The 20,903-nt window shown below is 41.7% G+C and overlaps 1 protein-coding gene across 10 annotated transcripts in view; it reads right to left on the bottom strand.

Moving 5' to 3' along the window:
* Positions 1-5,870: 5,870 nt before the first annotated feature.
* The window catches only part of LOC108931014 (ETS-related transcription factor Elf-1-like), a 36,072-nt gene continuing 21,039 nt past the window's right edge, over positions 5,871-20,903 (bottom strand). For 3 of the 10 annotated variants that reach the window (XM_029257878.1, XM_029257875.1, XM_029257884.1), the window contains exons 2-10: positions 17,358-17,710; positions 13,439-13,607; positions 13,211-13,315; positions 12,173-12,319; positions 11,980-12,063; positions 10,822-11,014; positions 9,911-10,210; positions 7,666-8,890; positions 5,871-6,835 (exon numbers count right to left, since the gene is read on the bottom strand). In XM_029257878.1, the coding sequence (XP_029113711.1) occupies positions 8,077-8,890; positions 9,911-10,210; positions 10,822-11,014; positions 11,980-12,063; positions 12,173-12,319; positions 13,211-13,315; positions 13,439-13,607; positions 17,358-17,429 (1,884 nt within the window). In that variant the 5' untranslated portion in view covers positions 17,430-17,710 and the 3' untranslated portion in view covers positions 5,871-6,835; positions 7,666-8,076. Of the gene's footprint in view, positions 6,836-7,665; positions 8,891-9,910; positions 10,211-10,821; positions 11,015-11,979; positions 12,064-12,172; positions 12,320-13,210; positions 13,316-13,438; positions 13,608-17,357; positions 17,714-19,677; positions 19,763-19,804; positions 20,038-20,903 lie in introns of those variants that run through there. The other 7 variants (XM_029257883.1, XM_029257877.1, XM_029257876.1 and 4 more) reach the window with 6 other exon arrangements.

Genomic DNA, 20,903 nt, shown 5'->3' with positions numbered 1-20,903 from the left:
TTGCTGGAGACCATCTATTTTGGAATATACTGTTTAAACTGTACTGTTCTCCTGTCCAGTCCTCTGTCTCTTTTCCAATCATGTCTTTATGAATGATGTGCTCTCAGATGCATGAGGTCTTAAGTTATTCCATATTTGTCTGCATATGAGTGTTCCCTCACAGACCCCCCAGTGTGCAAAGTGGGGGGTGGGGGTGGAGTACGGCAGATTAGCAATGTGATGTTGGCAGTCTTCTTGGAAAAAAATGTTTTTTAGAAATCTTGCCTACATCTGTCCACAAATCAGGCATCTGATTGACGTTGCTCACAGCTGTGGTTCTCGAACAAGTGGTTCGACTGAAAACCCAGACAGATTGCTCGGCTCTCTAATTTAAGTTTGCGTTATATTCTTAGTTACATTTCACAGACCGAAATAAATCCTGCTCAGGAAAAAAAAAAAAAAAATCCAGAAACTGAAGTTTTTGTTATACTTTAATAATTTATAACAATATTATTCACACTCTTTGCATATTCTTTTTCATAACTTTACTCTTTGAGCGCATAAGCTTTGACATTGTATGGGGACCTTCTTCAGCATCAGGCTCATACCATGTCATCATTTTGAATCATTTATCTTTTTCTTCCTGCATATATTGGTCAAACACACGTTTTTGCTTCACTTTGCTGTCACCCTGCCAGATTTCACACTCTATTGTCCTTATGCATTTTTATAAACTTCATTCAGCTGTATCTCCGGTTGTCAAGCAGGCTGAATGCTTCTGTGCAACACAACAATATGCTGTCGACTTGGTGGTGGCATTTATAAATTTGTGTTGTTGCATGTCATTTCTTTTCATTACATCAGTTCGCCTCGCTACTGTTTTCTGTTTTTTTTCTTCTTTTAATTAAGCACCAAGTCCTAACAGCAAAGTTTAGACTAGTTTCTCATTCACAACAAGCTCAGTCACTAGGAAGTCTATGGATAGACATTATTTTTCCTTTTAACATTTCACAGACTTATAATTTCCTAATTGATTCTTCACAAGTTAAATTGCATTAAAGCTGCGATGTCTTTGCTGATTTGTGCTCTTAGAAACGGGCTTGTTTCCGATAAGTTGTGCTCCCCTCCCCACGTAACCTTTGAGCTCCATGTGTTTTGATTGCCAGTAAATCCTAGCCTTCTCCTTTCTTCCAAGAGCACAGATCTTCTCTGCATTCTGGCACAAACACTTACTTCTGTCATATTTTTAAGACAGCTTTTCAAGTTTCATGAAAACACCCCCCTCCCTCCTTGCGTTCTGAACACATCTTTCATTTCTGGCATTATGGTCTGTCACACGCCTTTCAACAAAGGGACAATTAATGGATGTCATCAATTGTTCCTGCTGTAAATGTCCAAAACTGCTGTGACAATTTACAGTCGCTGCTTTTGTACATCGTGATGGATACAGATGGACATTAAATTAAAATAATTATATCACTCGGTAATAGCTTCGAAGCACTTTGTCACTTCTTGTCCTTTGTATAAATGCAGACTGGAAAATATCTACATAAAACATCCAACACAAATGGCCATTTTTTTTCAAACGCGCACTCTGTGTATTAATAATATGTTCAGAATCTAATTTTATAAACAAGGGTAATTTCTTTTTTTGGACATGTGCGCAGATGAAATATATGTTCATAGAAAAAATGCAGTCTGTGCTGCGACGTGTTCTTTACTTCCGTACCTTTTAGGATCGCAAGTGGAGCACTGGTTGGCGCTGCCACCTTGACATGGAAGAACCTGTTGTCAAATCCCCGATCCCTGTGCGGTACTCTTGACTAAGGTACTTAGCCTAAAGTGACACTATAAACATTCCCTACTGCAAAAATGTGCTAATAAATGTTAGTGGGTTTGTATTTAAACCAAACACTGTCCACTTTGGACAAATGCTCACGTTTATTTATTTCTCAAGATATCTACAGTGCGACAAAATCTTGAACAGAGAGCAGAAAGCCACAAAACTGAAGGTTTTCGTTTTGAATCAGAACTAAGTTATTCCAAATTGACCAATGGTAATCATTCATACATTGCTTTCTTTATTCATTCGTATTTAATATCCTATCTGCAAAATACGCCTAATCCACAAGTGTCTTTGAATCACAGACGGGTGATTAGCTGCTTGTCTTCAAAGCCAACTTACTGCTTAACCGTGCTCAGTTTTCAACTTCTTGCAAAAAAATAAATAAAGAAATAAATAAACAATAACTTGTTGTTCCACCAAAAGCAGATGCAGATGGTGGCGAGATGAAAATTCACAAGTTGTTGAAAAACAGGCAAATGGAGGAGGCCTTAGAGGCCCGGTGCTCTGCAATTCCCATTGTGCTGCCATCGCAGAAGCCCGTTCTTCGCTTAATCTGAATTAAACCACAGTCACAGTGTTTGTCAACTCTCAAGCATTTAATTGATCAGCCGATGGGGGGAGAAAGACGCTAAACAACTCCAGAGCAGCAGGAACATAAGCAACGGAATTAATTATGATGCCAGGGTTGTCATGCCCTATTAAGAACAATAGGGCACCAACAGTCATTTCGCTCGCAAGGTGACAGTTGCCTGTGCACAATCAGTTCCTTAAACAAGTTTAGTCATTCAGGCTGTCATAGCGTCAAAGGAACCAACAGAATGGCTCTGCCAAGACCAGACGATCACATTCGTTTTACACTCTCGGATTTGTAGGCATTACACAAGAGTGCGTAATTACAGTCGGTGCTAATGCTCAGCTAGTTCGCCGAAGTGTTGATGTCCTTAAATCAATAACACAATTCATGTGATGGAGGTTGGAAGTGTGAGACTGTGATTGTGTGTTATGGGCATTTTACTAAGTGTACTTTTCATTTTGGTTTGGAGTCCGCTGGAGGGCTTGTGCCTGCTGCAGAGTGAGACTTTTGAGCCCCCACACGACATCTTTGGACAGAAGAGAGATGGAGATGGGGTTTAGATTACTGGGAATACCGCATTTGGAACCATGGTTGAGGTTAGCGGGCACTTGTGTGTTATCTATAACTGATATTGTTTATATATTGTCTGTTATTGACCGGTGGGCATAGGGGGTGATTGGAGAAATACTTTGAATAAATACCACATTTTTGGTTTCCTGCTAACCCTTGTAGACAATCATTTTTGTGACTTTCTAAGTAATTGTGAGCAACAGATGTTAGCTGGAGTATAGCTCTTGCTGCACTGCTCTGGTTGCCAATGCATTAAAAAAATACAAAAATAAATTTTAAACAACCTGATAGTTTTAGGACTATTTTGGGAGTGTCAGATTTCACATCAAGTGATTTCCTTACAGGATTCAGAACAACTGTCATTCATTTAAAAAAGAAATAAATAAATTTTAAAAAAAAAAGAAAAAAAACATGAATGTAGAAGATAACTGAACTGACAGATTTCAGTTTGAATTTAAAAGGTCTTGCAGAAAAGTGTTCTCACGTAAGGTATATAATGATACGACAGTTCTGTCTTTTTTATTATGTAGAAATAAATGCAATCAATTATTTGTCATTGTTAAATTATTTGTACACATCATGCAACTGTATATGAATTATCTTGAGTCTGAGGGGATAGAGTAGCTAAATTAATTTGGTATTATATGATGACAAATCCCTAGTAACAGGCAAGTGAATTGGCTGCCTTCATTAACCATTTAAAAATGTCACAATTATGCCTCTTACTTTTGTTTTCCATTAGTTGTTAGCAATAAAAAATATATTGCCCAACTGAAAACTGCAAACTTTAGCAACATCACAGCAGAGTGAAACACTACTGTCACCTTGTGGTCACTGGTCGACAATACTGGTCGAGTCTAGCGCTGGGTGTCGTTTGGTGTCTTGTTTGGAGTCTAACAGGAGACTAGACATCCGATCCGCCAAGCATTAGGATTTAATTCGGCACTTCTCGATCCATGTTCTGGAGGGCTGCAGTGAATGTTTCCAGCTCTTTCCAAACCAATAACAACCTCAGTGGAGGGAGAGAGAAACTAAATTAGCTCCAAATTGAGTAATAATTAGTTCCATCAAGCCCTTATGTTCTCAGGTAGACTGAACACCTGCACACACTGGGATACCACTGGAATTGTTCAATTAGGAAACATCATTTTAATACGTTCAGCGTTTCAGATAATCTGTCCTTTAAAATGATACAGATTATTGTAAGAGTGCCTCCCTGTAATCACTTTTTCTTTTCATATGCATTAAAGAAATTAAATGCTTAAAAATCCCATTTTTATTATTGTTCCAATTCCAGTTTTTCATTATTCATTATTTATCTGATGTCTTTGCCCAGTAAGAGGTCTGTAGAACAAGCTACTTGTTTACTTAATTATTTACCCAGTTATAGAACAGCGTGCTCGGTTTCAATTCCGGGTGAGTACCTTGACCAAGGTACTACGGCAAGAATAGGGATCTGAACCTAAGACCTTCAGATTTCAAGGCAACAGCCTTAAACATACACTGCCTGCTGCCAACTCTGTTTGGGTCTGAATCTGATGGGTTGACAATGTCAGTTAGTCTATTAAAAGCTCCTAGACCGAGAAGGGAAATTTAGCAGACACAACATTTCTTAAAGTGTCAATCACTGTCAGACACCTGTTGGAAGACTCAGGTGCTGTGTGTTCAGCCAGCCAGTCTCCAAGGCTGAGGCCTTCAAAAGTGCAGCGCTGTCCATTAAATATGATCAAAAACACATTCGATGCTATTAGGCTGAAGAGAGCCAATGCAAATGATTCATTTTTAATAATTTTATCAGCTACATATTGAATGAAGAAGCAAGGGTTTTGAGTTTCAGCCAACAGTGATCCTGTTTGTACACAAAGGACTTGATTGCCAAATATCAGCTGGGAAGGGGAAGGCTAATTAACTACTCTAAAGTATAACTTAACCGTCTACCTCCCAAAAACTGTCTTGTTATTAATTTAGCTGGCACTTTTCTTCCAACCAGCTTACAATGTTAAGTTTGTATACTAAGCAAATTTCAATAATTTACCCATTCCTACAGTAAGGTAATTTTAACCATATGAATTCAGAATATATACCTTGATCAAAGATAGTACATACATTTATTTAATCGAAAGCAAAGTGTAGTGTTAAGCGACCTGCAATTATTAATCCACTCATACAGCTAGGTAATTTTTACCATATCAGTGTAGGCTCAGCACCTTGCCCAAGGGTACTACGGCAGTAGATAGCATTCAAACCTGTGAGCTTTGGATCCAAAGGCACCAGCTTTAACCACTACTACAGCAAGATGGGGGATTGGGACCTTTCTACTGTAAAGTGACAGCTCTAACCACTACACCACCTGCTGCCCTGTAAACACCTGGATGCAGTTAGAAACCTATACTCTAAATTTAATTACATAGCAACACATTTTTCATCAGTGGCTGAGGGCAAATCTATCTTGTAAATACATTTTTCTGAATCTAAGAGTTTATGCAATGCGACTGTTGCTAGAGATCACTAACCTCACATGCTCTGTGCTGGACAGTCAATCTTATTCAATCACCTTTAAGACCTCCAGATGGTGTAAAAATTACTGAAAACCATTGAGACTACACAGGCTTAAATAAAAAAAAAAAAAATCACTAGTATAGAAGCTAATGCACAAGTGAAAAAATTTGTTTGAGGGAAAGTGTTCCTCTTGGCATAGCTCACATTTAGGAAAGCACAGAGTGACCATGACCTCGGAGGAGGAGGGTAATGGAGATTAATTGACCAGAGAGGCCGGTCGGTGCCGTGTCATCTGTTCGTTGAGTGGGAAGCGGATGCAGCATACAGCAAGCAGTCCATTTTACAACAAATGTAGTATTTTCAACATTGGCGACTAAAACCAAAGACACATTTCACCCCGGGTTTGTTTTAAAGCAGGTTTTTATTTTGTTTTTCTTAAAAAAAAAAAACGCAACTCTACTTGGACAGCAGAAATGCAAAGTCCGACCACTATGTTTACAGGACACAGTGCGACAGCCTTCAGGGAGAGCACAGAAGACAAAAGGAAAATAATTGTACACTCGGCAGCCGACGGCACTCGCAGAGGAGCGCGGAAAGAATGTGCCTCCATTAGGACAGCACTCCAGTCAGCGCTGATGCGGTTGCCATGGCATTGCCATGGTGGCACACATATGCTACCCTGAGGATTCCGGAGCTCTGACTCGTGAGTTCTGATTGGACTGCGGTCTTCTGGCGAGAATTTGCAACGAAAGCTACACATGTGACACGATGGCCAGTTACACCTGAGCGTTAGGGCACGTTGAACAAAGTGCACTGCTGGAGTATCTCTGGAGCAGTATAACCGCTGCAAGCATCACACATGATATTTAATATTCACATTGTATCGAACATTGTATGACAACTTTTCAGTCAGTACGTCGGCGAGATTGTCACTAGATTTCTGAAAAAAAAAAAAAGATATTTTAAATTTTCATCCTGATTTTATTTTCAGGTGCAGCAGAGGGCAGATGGTGAGCACATCCCCCCCGAGGATGCTGAGGCTGAAATTAGGCCAGACAAGCCAAGACTCTTCTCCGAAATTGGTGCCCCGCTCAAGTCACTGCAGTCAATTTAGCGCAAGTGAGCTGGGGATCAATACGATTACACTCACTCACTCTTATACACATACACATACACATACACATACACACCTCCGTCACAGATTCTGCTGACCGGATGTCCCCGCCTCTCGGCTGGAGCCCACACTGATGAACGGTGGCATAGAACTCGGAAACGGCACAGAGGAAGCTGAGCCTGGAAGGGGCGACGGATGCAGAACGGGCCATTGCTTGATGTGGGATTTGTTCCATGACGCTGACCGGCGAAAGCTTGCCGTTGAGGATCGTTCATGTAAACACAGATGGGCAACGGGTCAATGGGAAGAAGGCCAGTGAACGTTTTGGAGGTGAACGGAGCACAACATGTCAGCCGAAAGCTTTAAAAACATATTTACGGTACAAACATTTGCGGTGGATATTTGTCACAAGAGTGTATTACAGCATAAAAAGACACCACATTTACTAGACTTCCTTTCCACTTTTTTCCCCAAAAATGTTGAAGAAAAAAAAAAAAAAAAAAAAAAAAAAGCAGGATAGAAAAATTCTGCAGGTTACAGAGTGCTTACAAAAGTTATTTAATCTTAGACTGCATTTATTATTTAAAGATTTGTAAATAAAATGTGCCTTGAAATTGTCTTTAAAAGTATTCATAATTTCAAATTCCCTAAAAAATAAATACAGCTGTAGCACATTTTGCCATTCTTTTCTTCTTTTATGTCATTTATACATTTTTAATTTTTTTTGTTTATCTTATAAACAAATTTAAAGCTTTCAAGATAAGACTCCAAATAGAAACAGAATATATTAAATCAGTCACATATGCAAATTCAACAGCTCTGTACAGATATGGCTGAAATCCTGAAGAAACAGAAATGTCCATTTTCATCGCAACACATGTATAATTTTTTATCTCTGGTCCAAACACACCTCAGCATCACAGATCGATGGTGTTTTTCCAAAAACAGTCCTTACATAATACTGGAAACCATTTCCAACCAAAATTCTTTGAGCATGTGAGAACTTTCACAGGCCACATTTTGACTGAAATGGACACGAGTTCACTTTTTCACAAGTCTCTCTTTTCCCATGTGTGATCTCACCTAGCTTTCCATTTTTGGTCTTGACTATTCTTCATCGCTGCTCTGTACAGGACAATGTGCCAAGAGGTAAAATGGAGAGGTTTGATGGCTTGGTGGGAAGAGAGAGCACATTTAACCGAAGTGTCCAGTGGACAGCTCCAGGTTCGGAAAATCTTGTCCATCTTTTTGGAGCAACATCAGAATGGTGGGCTGAGTCCTTTCCTGGGATGTCACAAAAACTCGAGAGAAAAAGTAAAAAACTTCACATTCAGATTAGGCACTACATGGGTAAATTTAAGGCCAATATATGAACCATTTTTTAATAAATTATGATTCTCATTAAAGGCGACTGATCACTAGAGAAGCTGAATGTTTGGATTGTCTTTCATTACTTGGTGCACATTTCTTTGGTAAGCCACACTTCAGTCCGCTCTATGTCTCCACCGACTCGGCCTTCACCTGAGTGGGGACCATGTGTGACATGGATGTATGACCTGAAAGGGGGAACACCTGAAGGTCCCGCTGGAATGGCTCCAAGTTTCGGTCCAGCTCTTTGGTGTCCAGATCTCCGTTGACCTCCAGCTCTTCCACAGGTGTGAGGCCTTCACTGGGACTGGTGGACAGCAGAGCTCTGCTCTCCCTAGCTACTAACTCTCCCACAGCTCCATTCAGGGTAATGTCTGGGTTGGGACCCTGGGTGCCCCCCACCACAACAGTTTGGCGGGACAGCTCAGGACTTGCCTCCTCTTGTCCTCTCATCCCATTGTCAGTACTGCTGCCCACCAGTGACTGCAGGTACTCAGCATCCAAGGCCTCCTGCTTCACCTGCATATCCTCATCCTTGACCTGCAGAGCCTCCAGTTCGCCAGCCTTTAGGACCGTGGCAATAACTGTCCCTGACTGCTGGCCGCTGGCATCCAGGGCGACCAGGTGGGTGAGGCCATTGAGAGAACCTGGCTGGGCCGAGGCGTTGATGAGACCCCCGTCGGGTGAACACAGGCTGGCAACCAGTAACTGCTGGGAACCGTCGGAAAGGCAGTCGGACATCGTAGGTGTGAGGGCGGTCTGGAAAGTCATGGAAGACGGCACCGACTGCAGGATGACTCTCTGTGAGTGTGCTAGGCTGATGTCCCCGTTGGCCAAGACGGTGGTAAGGGGCACGGTCTGCAGCGTGACTGTGTCACCTCCCTGTGAGGTAATCACCATGGGAACGGTGGCCTGAACAGAGCTCGGCACATTGATTGTCCTGTAAAGACAGAGAAGATGTTTAATTGTGTTTCAGGGAAACATGCCAGAGAACGGCACCAATAACATCCCATTTGCAACTGATACGCTCTCATTTAGTGCACTGGCTGGCTTCCCAGAATGCCCATTCTACAGCATCCCCATAGACAATAGCAAAACGAAAGTGCATCATAATGCAATACATTATATGCTCTGGGCAACATATTGCAAAAGCAATTTAGTGTGAAGCAAGAAAGCAGCAGGCTCTAAATCACTGGGCGCACAGAAATGAGTAAGGATGACAGTCGCCCACCCTCCCCATGTATTGCAGAATGGAGTAAGGTGACCATACAGACTTTACTACATCAACCATATTTAGAGTATTCTTTGGAGGTGTGTACTGAAAATCGGAAATCAAGTTCTTTTCAGCGTATGCAAGTGTGCTTGTGCTTGGGTGTTTTCAGCAAAAAATGTTTGAGGGAAAGTTGAAGGGGAAAAATTTGATCAAAATTTGGCAAATCTGGAACTTACTCAATTTCTCAGCTCTGCATTTAAGTTTATGTTCAGGACCTGATCAAAGTCATGGCAGGAATAATTTCAGAAGTACGTCAGGCCAAATATTGAAAACAGTCAGGAAAATGCCAAGTTTCCATGTTTTCAGTAGCGTAAAGTATAAAACACAATACAAATACACACACACACACACACACACACACACACACACAGTCTGAAGCCGCTTGTCCAAGTGGGGTCGCGGCAAGCCGGAGCCTAACCCGGCAACACAGGGCGCAAGGCTGGAAGGGGAGGGGACACACCCAGGATGGGACGCCAGTCCATCAGTACAAATCTAATAAACCTTTAAAAAAACTGCAAAAAATCTGCCATGCTTTCACTGCCAGTTCAATGTGTCGCTAACTAACACGGCTTCAAAGCTTGTATGAAACAGGAAGATTGCGTGTTTATGAGTACACGTGGACTGTCCTCCTTTACAGCACGTTCAGGGTCTGAAATGTAGACCATTGTGTGTATGTGTGCGTCTTACTTTAAAGCATGCACGGGAGCTGGAACAGCTGCCCCCTGGTTGGGTTGCAGCACGCTGTCTGACTGCTCGGCTCCAGGGCTCGGCTCCCTCTTCACGGCTCTTGCCTGGCCAGCCCGAGACGCCCCGCGGCAGATGCCCCGGCCATGAGGAGCAGAGCGGTGCCCGCCAGGGCCTGGCCCGGGGCCGGAGTCCTGGTTCTCCTCGTCCTCAATCACAATAAGGTCCGTGGGCATCTCCTTGAACTGGTACACCAGGCGCTGCCCTTCTACCTTGGCAAGAATCCCTCGCTGGTAGTAATACCTGGAGGAAGGCACCAAGAACAGAGCTGCTACAGCTGTAGTATGCTCGATACTATACTACATTATATAGTATAGTACACTCCAGACTTTATTTCAAAACGTAATTTCCAAAAATAGCTTGCCATTACCCTACAAACCTAGTAAACCTTAAAAAAAAATACAAAGAAATAACAAATGCGTAACTATTTGCTGCATTTATTTATAATTTGAGTAAAAGAAAAAATGGAATATATGTAAAATATGAACTTTTATATATACGTATATATTTAATATTTGGGAACAAATAAAACGTACAGCATATATAGTGCATATAAGTACAGTAACCACCATCACGTATTACTCATGCTGTATAATGTATTGTGATCAAAAAAATATAGATTATACATACATATAATTATTATGCTTATTTACTATGTATTTCAATTAATTTCAAGGGAATAAAAAAAGTTAAGAGTCTACACATACATATATAGATACACACACGCAACTCCAATATGCTGACATTTCTGTAATGTAAGTCTATCAAATGAGTTATTCTGCAGACTGCCTTAGTTTAAACTGAGCTCTCACCTGTGTGAGGAGCGGGAGGACTGTAACCAAGCAGAACCTCACCTGAGAGCTCTTCCCATGGTCTCGTAGTTCATGTCTGGCTTGTTCTTGTGCTTGCCCCACAGTTTGGACACAGCCTTGGAGTCCACCAGTTTGAAGATGCCCTTCTCTCTCTGTGTCCACTTGATGTATTTCGGACAGGTGTTTTTGTCTTGAAGCAGGGCCAGCAGAAACTCCCACAGGTAGATGGTGTTGCCTAACGACAAACATATTTATTTACCTTGGTAAAATGAGAGCCAACATTGATATTACTCCAAGATTCAAAAGACTCAACAATAATGTTATTCAAAAACTAAAAAACTTGCGTGGGACCACATCTTACAGTAATGTGACATCAATGAGAGATTTTCAAAATATAGAGTACCACATTTATAGTAATGAGTTCGAATAAGACCTTCAAAGCCAGCAAATACAGTAAAATGCACAGAGTAGGACTTGTGGACTGCCTTAACCCAACTCACTTCCCCCATGTTTACAGGTCATATCTGGTCTTCATCAATGCTGGTAAATTCACAAACATTGCATACTTTATGGAACAAATTTGTCAACAGCAAAAATTGCAGAGAAAAAAAATTGTGGCAGCAATGCATTTTAATTTTCAGTCATTTTAAATGAGATTTCATTTTAATGGAAGTTGATTTAATAAAACTGTTTAAATAAAAAGTTAGGCTTTTACAGAACGGTTCTGAGAACCTAACCTAGAAATAAACAGAAGTTAATACCGTTAAGCTTTTACTGATTGTGACTTAGTGGTAAAAGTGACTTGGGACTCAGAAACAAACTGATTCATGAACACACTTGTGGTTCCACTTGTGTTTGCAAGATGAGGAGACTGTGTACTTCACATTGCTGCTACATCAGCCCACATTAAATTTTAAAATATATCAATTTTGCCACGTTTGCACGGCATTAAAGCAATCATGAGCATCCTCAGACTAACCATCTACTACAGGCAGAGCCAAGAGCCAGATCTCTTAACTCTGAAAGTAGCTTCATGTCTTAAGAGAATTTTTTTGACAGTGCATCATTTTTGTAAATTTCTTTGCATCAATTTGCATTTTTGCGCTTTGCATTATTGCATAAAGCATCACAACAGAGAATTGCAGTTGTTTCACATTTGGGGAACACAGAGGACTTCCACATTTTGCAGATGAAGCTCACCTTTGCCCTCCGTACTCTTCTTCCTCAGAGGAAGGCTGGGGTTAGTGATGGGGGAGCAGGGCCGTGTCGCCCGGGGTTTGCGACCTAGTGAAGGATGGCAAAACGAGGACCATGCTGAGTGTTTTAAACCCATTACTTAGAGGAAGGTGACAGTCACAGTAGTTTAGTGGTGTAAGAAGGACCACTTCAATACCTTTGGTTTTCCTTGGAGGTTTGGAGATGGTCTTCTGGCATGCCTTGTCCATGGACCCCTCTTCCTCCACGCCATTGCTGGCAAGATGTTCTGGTTGCAGGGAGATGTAACTGAGCTCGGTGTCCATCCCAGAGACAAATGGATGAACTATAGAGGAGGAAGACAGATGAATGTGGTTAAGGTTTTCATTGCCAACAACCAAAATAGACTAAAAACTGGTGAGAGGGTTCGATAGAACACCTGTATCATAATCTAATCCCAGACGTTTTTATATTTTATGTGTGCTTTTATTATTTTTTTCTATGAGATGTATGCTTCTTTGGAGAAGGGTGTCTGCTAAATGAATAAATGTAAGGTAAAGGTAACGGTTAATATACGGGGACTACCTTAAGACATCTGATGTGTACCAGAAATCTAATTCATTTTGTTCGTAACTCCAGAGCCACAGCAATCCATCAATTGCTCAGTGGGACTGTAAAAGTCTTGGCTGTAGCAATGGCAAATGAATATACTTTTAAAAATATTTTTATTTTAGCTACATTTAAAATTAAAAACTACATTTAAAACATTTAAAAACTAATTAAAAATCACTCAAAATTAAAAGAATTTGTCTCCACAAACACCAGGAGCTGTAAACACTATGGAAGCGAGTTGAATTAAGCTAGCCCCACACTTCTCCTCTTTTGGTGCATTTTAGGGGCATATATCGGCTGGGAAAGTACATGAAGACGCAGCAATTCATTACTTTTTTTTAAGCTAAAAAGACAGATTATAATATGATCACTTGACTAAATATATTGCGACGGACTGGCGTCCAGTCCTGGGTGTGTCCCCTCCCCCTCCGGCCTTACGCCCTGTGTTTCTGGGTAGGCTCCGGTTCCCCGTGACCCTGTATGGGACAAGCGGTTCTGAAAATGTGTGTGTGTGTGTGTGTGTGTGTGTGTGTGTGTGTGTGTGTGTGTGTGTGTGTGACTAAATATAACGAAGCAGTTGGTAGTGAGGCAGGAGGCAGCTACAGGCCCTGTCCGGAGATCTTACTCAGGCGCTTTTCATCCAGAATATTGTTGGGCGGTTCCATGTTGAGTAGAGTTTCTGCAGCCTCCAAAGTTTCCATGTTCCCCTCGGTATCGGTGCATGCGGCTTCTATGGGAAAGAAGGAATTCTTGAGGGTCAGTGCAAAAAAGCACATCCTACAATGCACGCAAATTTGATGCACCCACTTAAGCAGCGACTCGGTGGAAAAGCAGACAAGGGACCTCGCATCACCTGAGAGTTCAATGTCACCGCCCATGATTTGCTCCTCAGCCACATCCAGCGAGGTGTCAGCCATGATGGTGTTGGGCACCTCTTCTGACTCGAGCCCGGAATATGCCATCAGATCGGATGGAGGTACTTGCTCCACGATCACCGCTGGGAATACTGAAGGGTCATCCAGCTGGAAAGACAAGACACAAAAGCAGCAGGTGAATTGTTTCACTGCACGACGGGACCCTGATAGCACCCTGGTGTGTCTTAATGACACCAATGTATATAAATGTTCCAAAGTGGGAGAATCCACAGCTTAAATAATATTCTGCCATCATTTAGTGTCTGTCTAATGTGGCACAGAGTTCTGGAGTTTAACATTGACATTTACTACACAGAAAATTTTCCTTTTCAACCTTCCATAAATGTTTTAAAATTAAGTTACAAAAAAAGGAGAAATTTCAAAACTTAAGCTGTAAATATTTCTTTGTGAGGTGTCGTTTAAGTTCTCAACCTGGGGACAGAAACGGGGATGTTTTCCCGCTCAAAATTTTTCATTTGCGTTGCCTTGTGTCATTAATACCCAAGACCAGAAGGTGGCAGTACACTCATAACTTTTCCAGCAGACCAACACCAATAAATACGGGAACAAGAGCAGTGAGTTCACCAACAGGTGATTCAGCCTTACTGAAAGAATGTCTGATTTGGAAATAAACAAATGGATTCAGATTCAGAAGAGATGGAAACCACTAGAAGCGGTCGTCTCTTTGTTACTCTGAGAAGTCATCTCCGCTTCTGTTTTTGCATCTTATTGAAATTTATTGCAAATGAAAGAAATACACATTTGGCAATTTAAGCTCTTTGATCTTGTTGTTTGAGTGTTGCACTGCAAATATTGCTGAGACTGACAAATTGCTTAAGGAAACACACACACACACACACACACACACACACACACACACACCTTTACATAAACACAGCAGTTCAGCCCTCCCAACCCAAGGGCCAGGAATACAGGCTTTCATTCTAAGCCATAATAATAAATGCAGCTGTAACAGATTGTATATACCTGAGTATTTCATGTTGTTCATCTGTTTGACATAGAAATAATATAAACAAAAAAAACAGTTCTACAGCAAAGATGAGTATCGGTCAGCACAGAGCGTCTCCCCGAGAACAACGTTTATCAGCAGCATCTGCTGGTAATGTGCACATCCTCTAAACAAACTCTTACATTCATGTGAGAAACATTTTTAGATGGCATAGAGAATAAAATAACTGTAAATCCCAGAGATGAAAAAAGCAGTGGCAGACTGCAAAATTACACAGAATTAGGTTTGTGTAACATTTCATGAATGAATGAAAACAATAAAGACTGAATCAGTAGCATAAGTTTGTTTACTTCAATTTCTGTGAGACAATGTTCTCCTTATGACAAGATGAGAACAGCTGTGCCTCCTATAGTGACTATGGGGAGAACGTATGTGTCAAAACTGAGGGAGAGAGGGACTAGACATGGAGTCAAAATCTCTCTCTCTCTCTCTCTCTCTCTCTCTCTCTCTCTCTCTCTCTCTCTCTCTCCTCTCTCTCTCTCTCTCTCTCTCTCTCTCTCTCTCTCCTCTCTCTCTCTCTCTCTCTCTCTCTCTCTCTCTCTCTCTCTCTCTCTCTCTCTCTCTCTCTCTCTCTCAAAACAGGGCGAAAGGCTGGAGGGGACATACCCAGGGCGGGACGCCAGTCCATCACAAGGCACCCCAAGTGGGACTCGAGCCCCAGACCCACTGGAGAGCAGGACCCGGTCCAACCCACTGCACCACCGCACCCCCCCGAAATTACACCGATACTCTCAATTTGTGTGTTGGAGCAGCATGTCTTTAACCCAAGTGTAATCAGAACTGCTGAATTCAATACTTCCTGATCCCATTGGTATACAAGCTGTGTTAGAGTGCTGGTCTTCTTAATATCGATAAAAAAAATCTCTCTCCACTGTGCGATCCCTCATCCCCATGAAGACAAGTGTTCACTGAGCTCTCCGAAGAAAGAAGAGCCCAGCAGTGCCGAGGGGTCTCAGGGAAACTCAAGGAAAACACAGGGCTATTTACAACACTCAGAGAGATGACCATCCTCCACACTACGTTTCCAAGCTTATGGAGTGCCAATTTTTCTCAAAAATAAACCATACATGTTATCGGTGTGAAGCATTGTTTCCTGTATTAGACTTCACACCGCATTTAATTTTTTTTCAAGACCCACTCGGGTCAGCGCTCTCATCAGAACCAGTGCTAACTAGAAAGTGTGGTAGAAATACTATACTTTGAGCCATTCATGGGTGCAGGTTCTTCCTATTGCTGTACAGATTCATTTACATAGTAGCCCCAACAGGTCCTTCTACCATGAGACTATGTACCTCTATGTTCTTCCAAAAGGGATTTCTAAACTTAGAAAAGGCTCAAAATTTCTGACCCTGACAGAAGTATTAAAAAATTTCAAATAAATAAATAACTTGGTTTCACCCACTAGAAAAATGTAATTAATAGGTAAAATTTCACAACATCCAGTCTTTCTCCATGCAGTGGCATTCAAAAGTAACATTTTCCAGATCTTCAAGCTACTTAAAGTAACAGAAAATCTCTAATTCATGAAGACTTATCACTATATCAGAAGTCAAGGAAGTCCGGTAATGCAGTGGTTTCGGCAACATGTGCAAAATAGGCCTGTAGTGGCCTTTCTTACTGACTCAAATTGCTAGCTAGAACCCAAAATATTATTGGAAGCACTATATTTGGCCTCTTCTCAACATGCACTTTTTAGTACTTTGTGCATCCTGCAAAGACAAAAGATTTCAACACAATAAAAGACGCCCTGGCAGGTACTGCTATTGTCACCACATTGTTGCCAACGGGTTAGTCCAGTATGGCCTGAAAGGGCTCCGATGGGCCAAGGAGAACCTGTCGAGCTAGAATCAACTACTCAGCCTGCTGTATGAGATTGTGGCCACACAAAATCAAATGCACCTTCAAAAAATACACATTCACTCTCTCGCCAGATGCCTTTATCGAAAGCAAGTTGCAATATTAAGTTTTAATATTAAGCCACTTAGCAATATTTACCCATTTATACAGTTGGGTAAATTTTACTGCAACAACTCTGGTAAGTACCGTGATCAAAGGTACTATAGCAGGACACGGGACTCCATCCAGGACTTTCCAGCCGCTCTAACCACTACATCACCTGCTGGATCAGTATTGCTCATAAAACAACCTCCTATTTGAGAAAGATTAAAAGCTAACTGCATATAACATTCTTTACATCCATTCCAAGCTTGTTTCCAACATGTATAGCTCTTCAATATTTCAAAACCAATAACCTTCAAATGACTTCATCTGTATAGTTCTTTAATCATTACTGTCCCTTCTCTTGGAGCAGAGACTCCCGATCTTTTCTAAGCCACAGGCCCTTTCAAGAGCCCGATGAAAACGAAGGAATCCCTCCAAGAAAAACATCCATAAATAAACTCAGAGAATATATCACACTAAAACTTTATCATCCTCACATTTTATTAATCGTAAATTGTAATAAGTCATGTTTTATTTTTTAAATTTTTATTCAGTTAGACAGGGTTATTTTGTAGGTACACCTGCACTTCATGCACCCCCTGAAGCCCTCCCACAGACCCCCGAGGGGCCCACAGGCTCCAGGTAAAGAACTAATAGTCTCAGTTGACACTTAAGTCTCGAGATTACATGGAAACAAAGTTAAGCAAGATGAAGCGAAGGAGAAGGTTCTTCTTAACTATTCAAGTTTCATCGTAAAATACTGTAAACACCATAGTAAAAAATAACAAAACCCAAACACCTGAGTATTTAACCTTCCCAACCTCTTCCTCATATTCACACTGAATTCATCCTGGATATAAGTGATTTTCGCCAAGAGGCCGCCGTACCTGGTTCATTTCATCCATCCCATTGCTGGCAAACTCGAACACCAGTTCGTTCCCTTGGACTGCTGTTGTCATGGCGACAGGGCCAGGGAGAGCACCCCTCCCCTCCAGTACCTCGCCACAGAACAGGAAACTGTCAAAAGCAGAACTCCGTGGCTTTGCAGTCTCAAAAACCGAGGAGGGGGCAGGGTGGGTTGGGGGATGGGGGAGTTCCACTCGACGCACCACGGCCTGTCTGTCTGAGCAAACGAGGTCGTGATCGGCAGCTGAAGCGGGAGGCGCAGGACCCGGGCGTCACTGGATTACGGCCTTGGATGGGAGCAGATTCTTTTTTCCCTGAAAACGGAGCCCAAGTCCTACTGGGCAATGAGACAGTGAGAAAAAGAAAGAAAGAAAAAAAAAAAAACAATCAGTAAAGACAACAGTTTTGTGCAACTTCAAACATTACCAGTCTTAAAATATGAGAATACATTGTAATTTTAGCTGTCAAAGTTGACAGGGCAGCAGCATTCCTATTTATCTCCAAACTGCAACATAAGACCCGATGTCCAAAATTACTACAACTTCAGAGCGGAAAGTTACAGGGATGCAGCGCGTGAATCAAGTCCCCTACACAGAGGTTTATAGCACATATTTGGACTTGCATTAGCATGTTCATCAGTTTTCTATTATATGTTGCCCACAAGATTCTCAGTTTTATGTCTGCTGCTCATTTTGTCTGACATGTTGAACTGGAATATATTAGTTCACTGTTCATTAAGTCGGCACTTACCCCTGTTGACCTTAAAAAGGCTACAGACACATTTCGCCTCTAAAAGTGACGAAAGGTTCCACAAAACTTTTGTCAGTTTTAAGTCTTCTGTGGCTGCTGCGCTCTGAAAGGCGCTATATAAAGATGGACTGAGGTTAAATGAATATTAGCAGACTTCACTGACAGCTCTTAAAGGAGCATCGCAGCCTATGGGCCTAAGACGAGCTGTATATGAACGGTAATGATCAATAACGTAAAGGCCAGAGTCATTCCTGAATTAATAATCACATCTCTGCACCAGATAAAGATTAAGTGGACAACTGGGGATAATAAAGGCTGAAAATTAGCAGATACAGTAAAGAAGAAGCCATCTCTCCCACTGCTCTGCCAGCAACCCAGGAAAACATGATACAGCTCATAAAGTATATAAATATATTTAAAAAGTCCTAATAAAGGAAAAAAACCTGTAAATGTGATCCATATTAACTGTTTTTATAGCCATAAATATTGTACTTTGCCTATTCAAATGTTCAGACTGCTTAGAAACCTTTGATACAGTAACCTTAACTGCATAAATTCACTCAATGTTTTTTCTGCACCTGTAGTTTCCCACTCCTTTGCTAGAAGAGTAGCAGGTTAGGTGAGCTTCTCTTCACCTTAAACTTCAGGTCGCCGATAGAGTTTGTGTCATTTTCAAGAACGGCAACCACACAGGCAAATGAGTACGAGAGAAAGAGCAGCAAACGTGCGGCACAGCAGCCGTAATACATCTCAGTAAGGCCACAGCGCACATCAAGGTCATGCAACAACACAAAAAGAACTACGGCCGCATTTCCTTAATTCATACATTTTTGGGTTTCTTAAATATGAAACGGGGCTAAAGAACTCCCAAACGATGTGATGATGAACACGTCCTTTCTACTTCTCCCTCGATAATGAAACTCAGCTCAGAGTTATTTTAATGTTTGGCTGCTTACTCTTAACAACTGGATTATTCATTCATGTAAAGAAGAGGTTCTTAAGCTTAAGTTGGCCTTACGCCCCTTTAAAGGATCTGGAGAAAGCCGATTCCTTCAGAGAGAGGGAAGAAAAAAAAAAAAACCACACAAATAAACAGGGGTATGGTTTTTTCCAAGATCGTTTTCTTAATATAAAAATTGAGTGAAAATTAAAAAAAAAAAAAAAAAAAAAAAAAAGGAAATCCAACAGTATTGCTACACAACTCATCCCAATCCCATTGTACTCATAGCATGGCATTACTGTATAAGTGGAACATTCCCTTATAAAAATTTTACTTTTATTTACAAGTTTTTACTGGAGATTTTTTAAGAAAAAGGTTTACATATGTGTGTGTATATATGCAATAGACACACACAGACACAATCCGCACATTTTTATAATATGTTTTATGTATCGTATAAATCCTCCAAGACAGCAGTGCACTTCCTAACTGTTTATCACTTTAGCAGAACAAACAAAGCAGTTAAAACACAAAGCAGTAGAATCCTGCTTGGTCTCGGCTTTGAGAAAGAAAAAAAAAAAAACGGAACTCAATTGGGACATTAGGCTTACTTTTTAGGTCACTCAACTGCCATGTAAATCAGCTCCCCAACGTCGGCCTGCAAGGCCTCCTATTGCGACAGCGTGACTCGCAAAGCCACCAACACGCAAACAAGACATGACACAAAAAACTCCTCACATGACTTGGGTTCCACAGTGCCGGGGAGGAACATTTTTAGGCAGTCCTTCGTAAATATCCGCTCAGTGAATAAAAGTGCCAGGGGCGCGTGCTAATCGCACACAGCTGCCCAACAAATAGTGTTTAGTGTGGTGAGTGCGTGTGTCTGTTTGCTGGGACACAAAGAGACAAGCACAAACCCACGATGACGTGTGCCGTTGCGCTCTGTGGCTTGACTTGTTCCAGAAACACGAAGAGGCGAGGCAAGAAGCTCTGCTGCAGTTTCCAGAGGACACCCAAAACTACATTTTAATGCTTTTCCAGCTCTACGCTGTCTTATTCAGAGTACTACACACACTGATCTGGGAAAGAAAGCCAACATGAGGAACGAATGCCCCCCAGCTGGGAAACTGTACAGCATCTTCCAGTCGTGCTAAAGCAAAATGTCAACTTCAGATCCTCAAAGTAGCAAAGATGATCACTTCAGTCTAGATTTGAGCCTATAAGCCCATACAGTTCAGGTCCAGAGCCTCATCCAGTATCTATAGCCGATTCCATGCTCAATGCCTCCAGTTGAGAATTATATTATATAATAAAGACTAAGTAAGAAAACAAGACCAAAAACTCAAAAAGATACCAAAAGACAAATCACGATTGAACTGTATTGCTTAAGGTCTTGATCTGTGGGGCTGCAGGTGGTGTAGTCGACATGGCTGTCACATCACAATGTAAAGAAAAAAAGACCTGGGTTTGATTCATAGTTCCTGCTATAGTACCTCTGATCAAGGTACACACACACACACACACACACACACACACACACACACACACACTTTCAGAACCGCTCATCCCATACGGGGTCACGGGGAACCGGAGCCTACCCGGCAACACAGGGCGTAAGGCCGGAGGGGGAGGGGACACACCCAGGACGGGACGCCAGTCCGTCGCAAGGCACCCCAAGTGGGACTCGAACCCCAGACCCACCAGAGAGGAGGACTGTGGTCCAACCCACTGCGCCACCGCACCCCATCCTGATCAAGGTACTTACCCTAAATTGATCCAGCCTACATTACCCAGCTGTATAAATGGCCAAATCATTGCATCTTAGCAAAGAAAGCAT

Source organism: Scleropages formosus, chromosome 14 (genome assembly GCF_900964775.1).
Source record: "Scleropages formosus chromosome 14, fSclFor1.1, whole genome shotgun sequence".
NCBI classification, from domain to species: Eukaryota; Metazoa; Chordata; class Actinopteri; order Osteoglossiformes; family Osteoglossidae; genus Scleropages; species Scleropages formosus.
The sequence above is the reverse complement of the archived record's forward strand: the minus strand, read 5'-3'. Positions and strand labels throughout refer to the sequence as shown.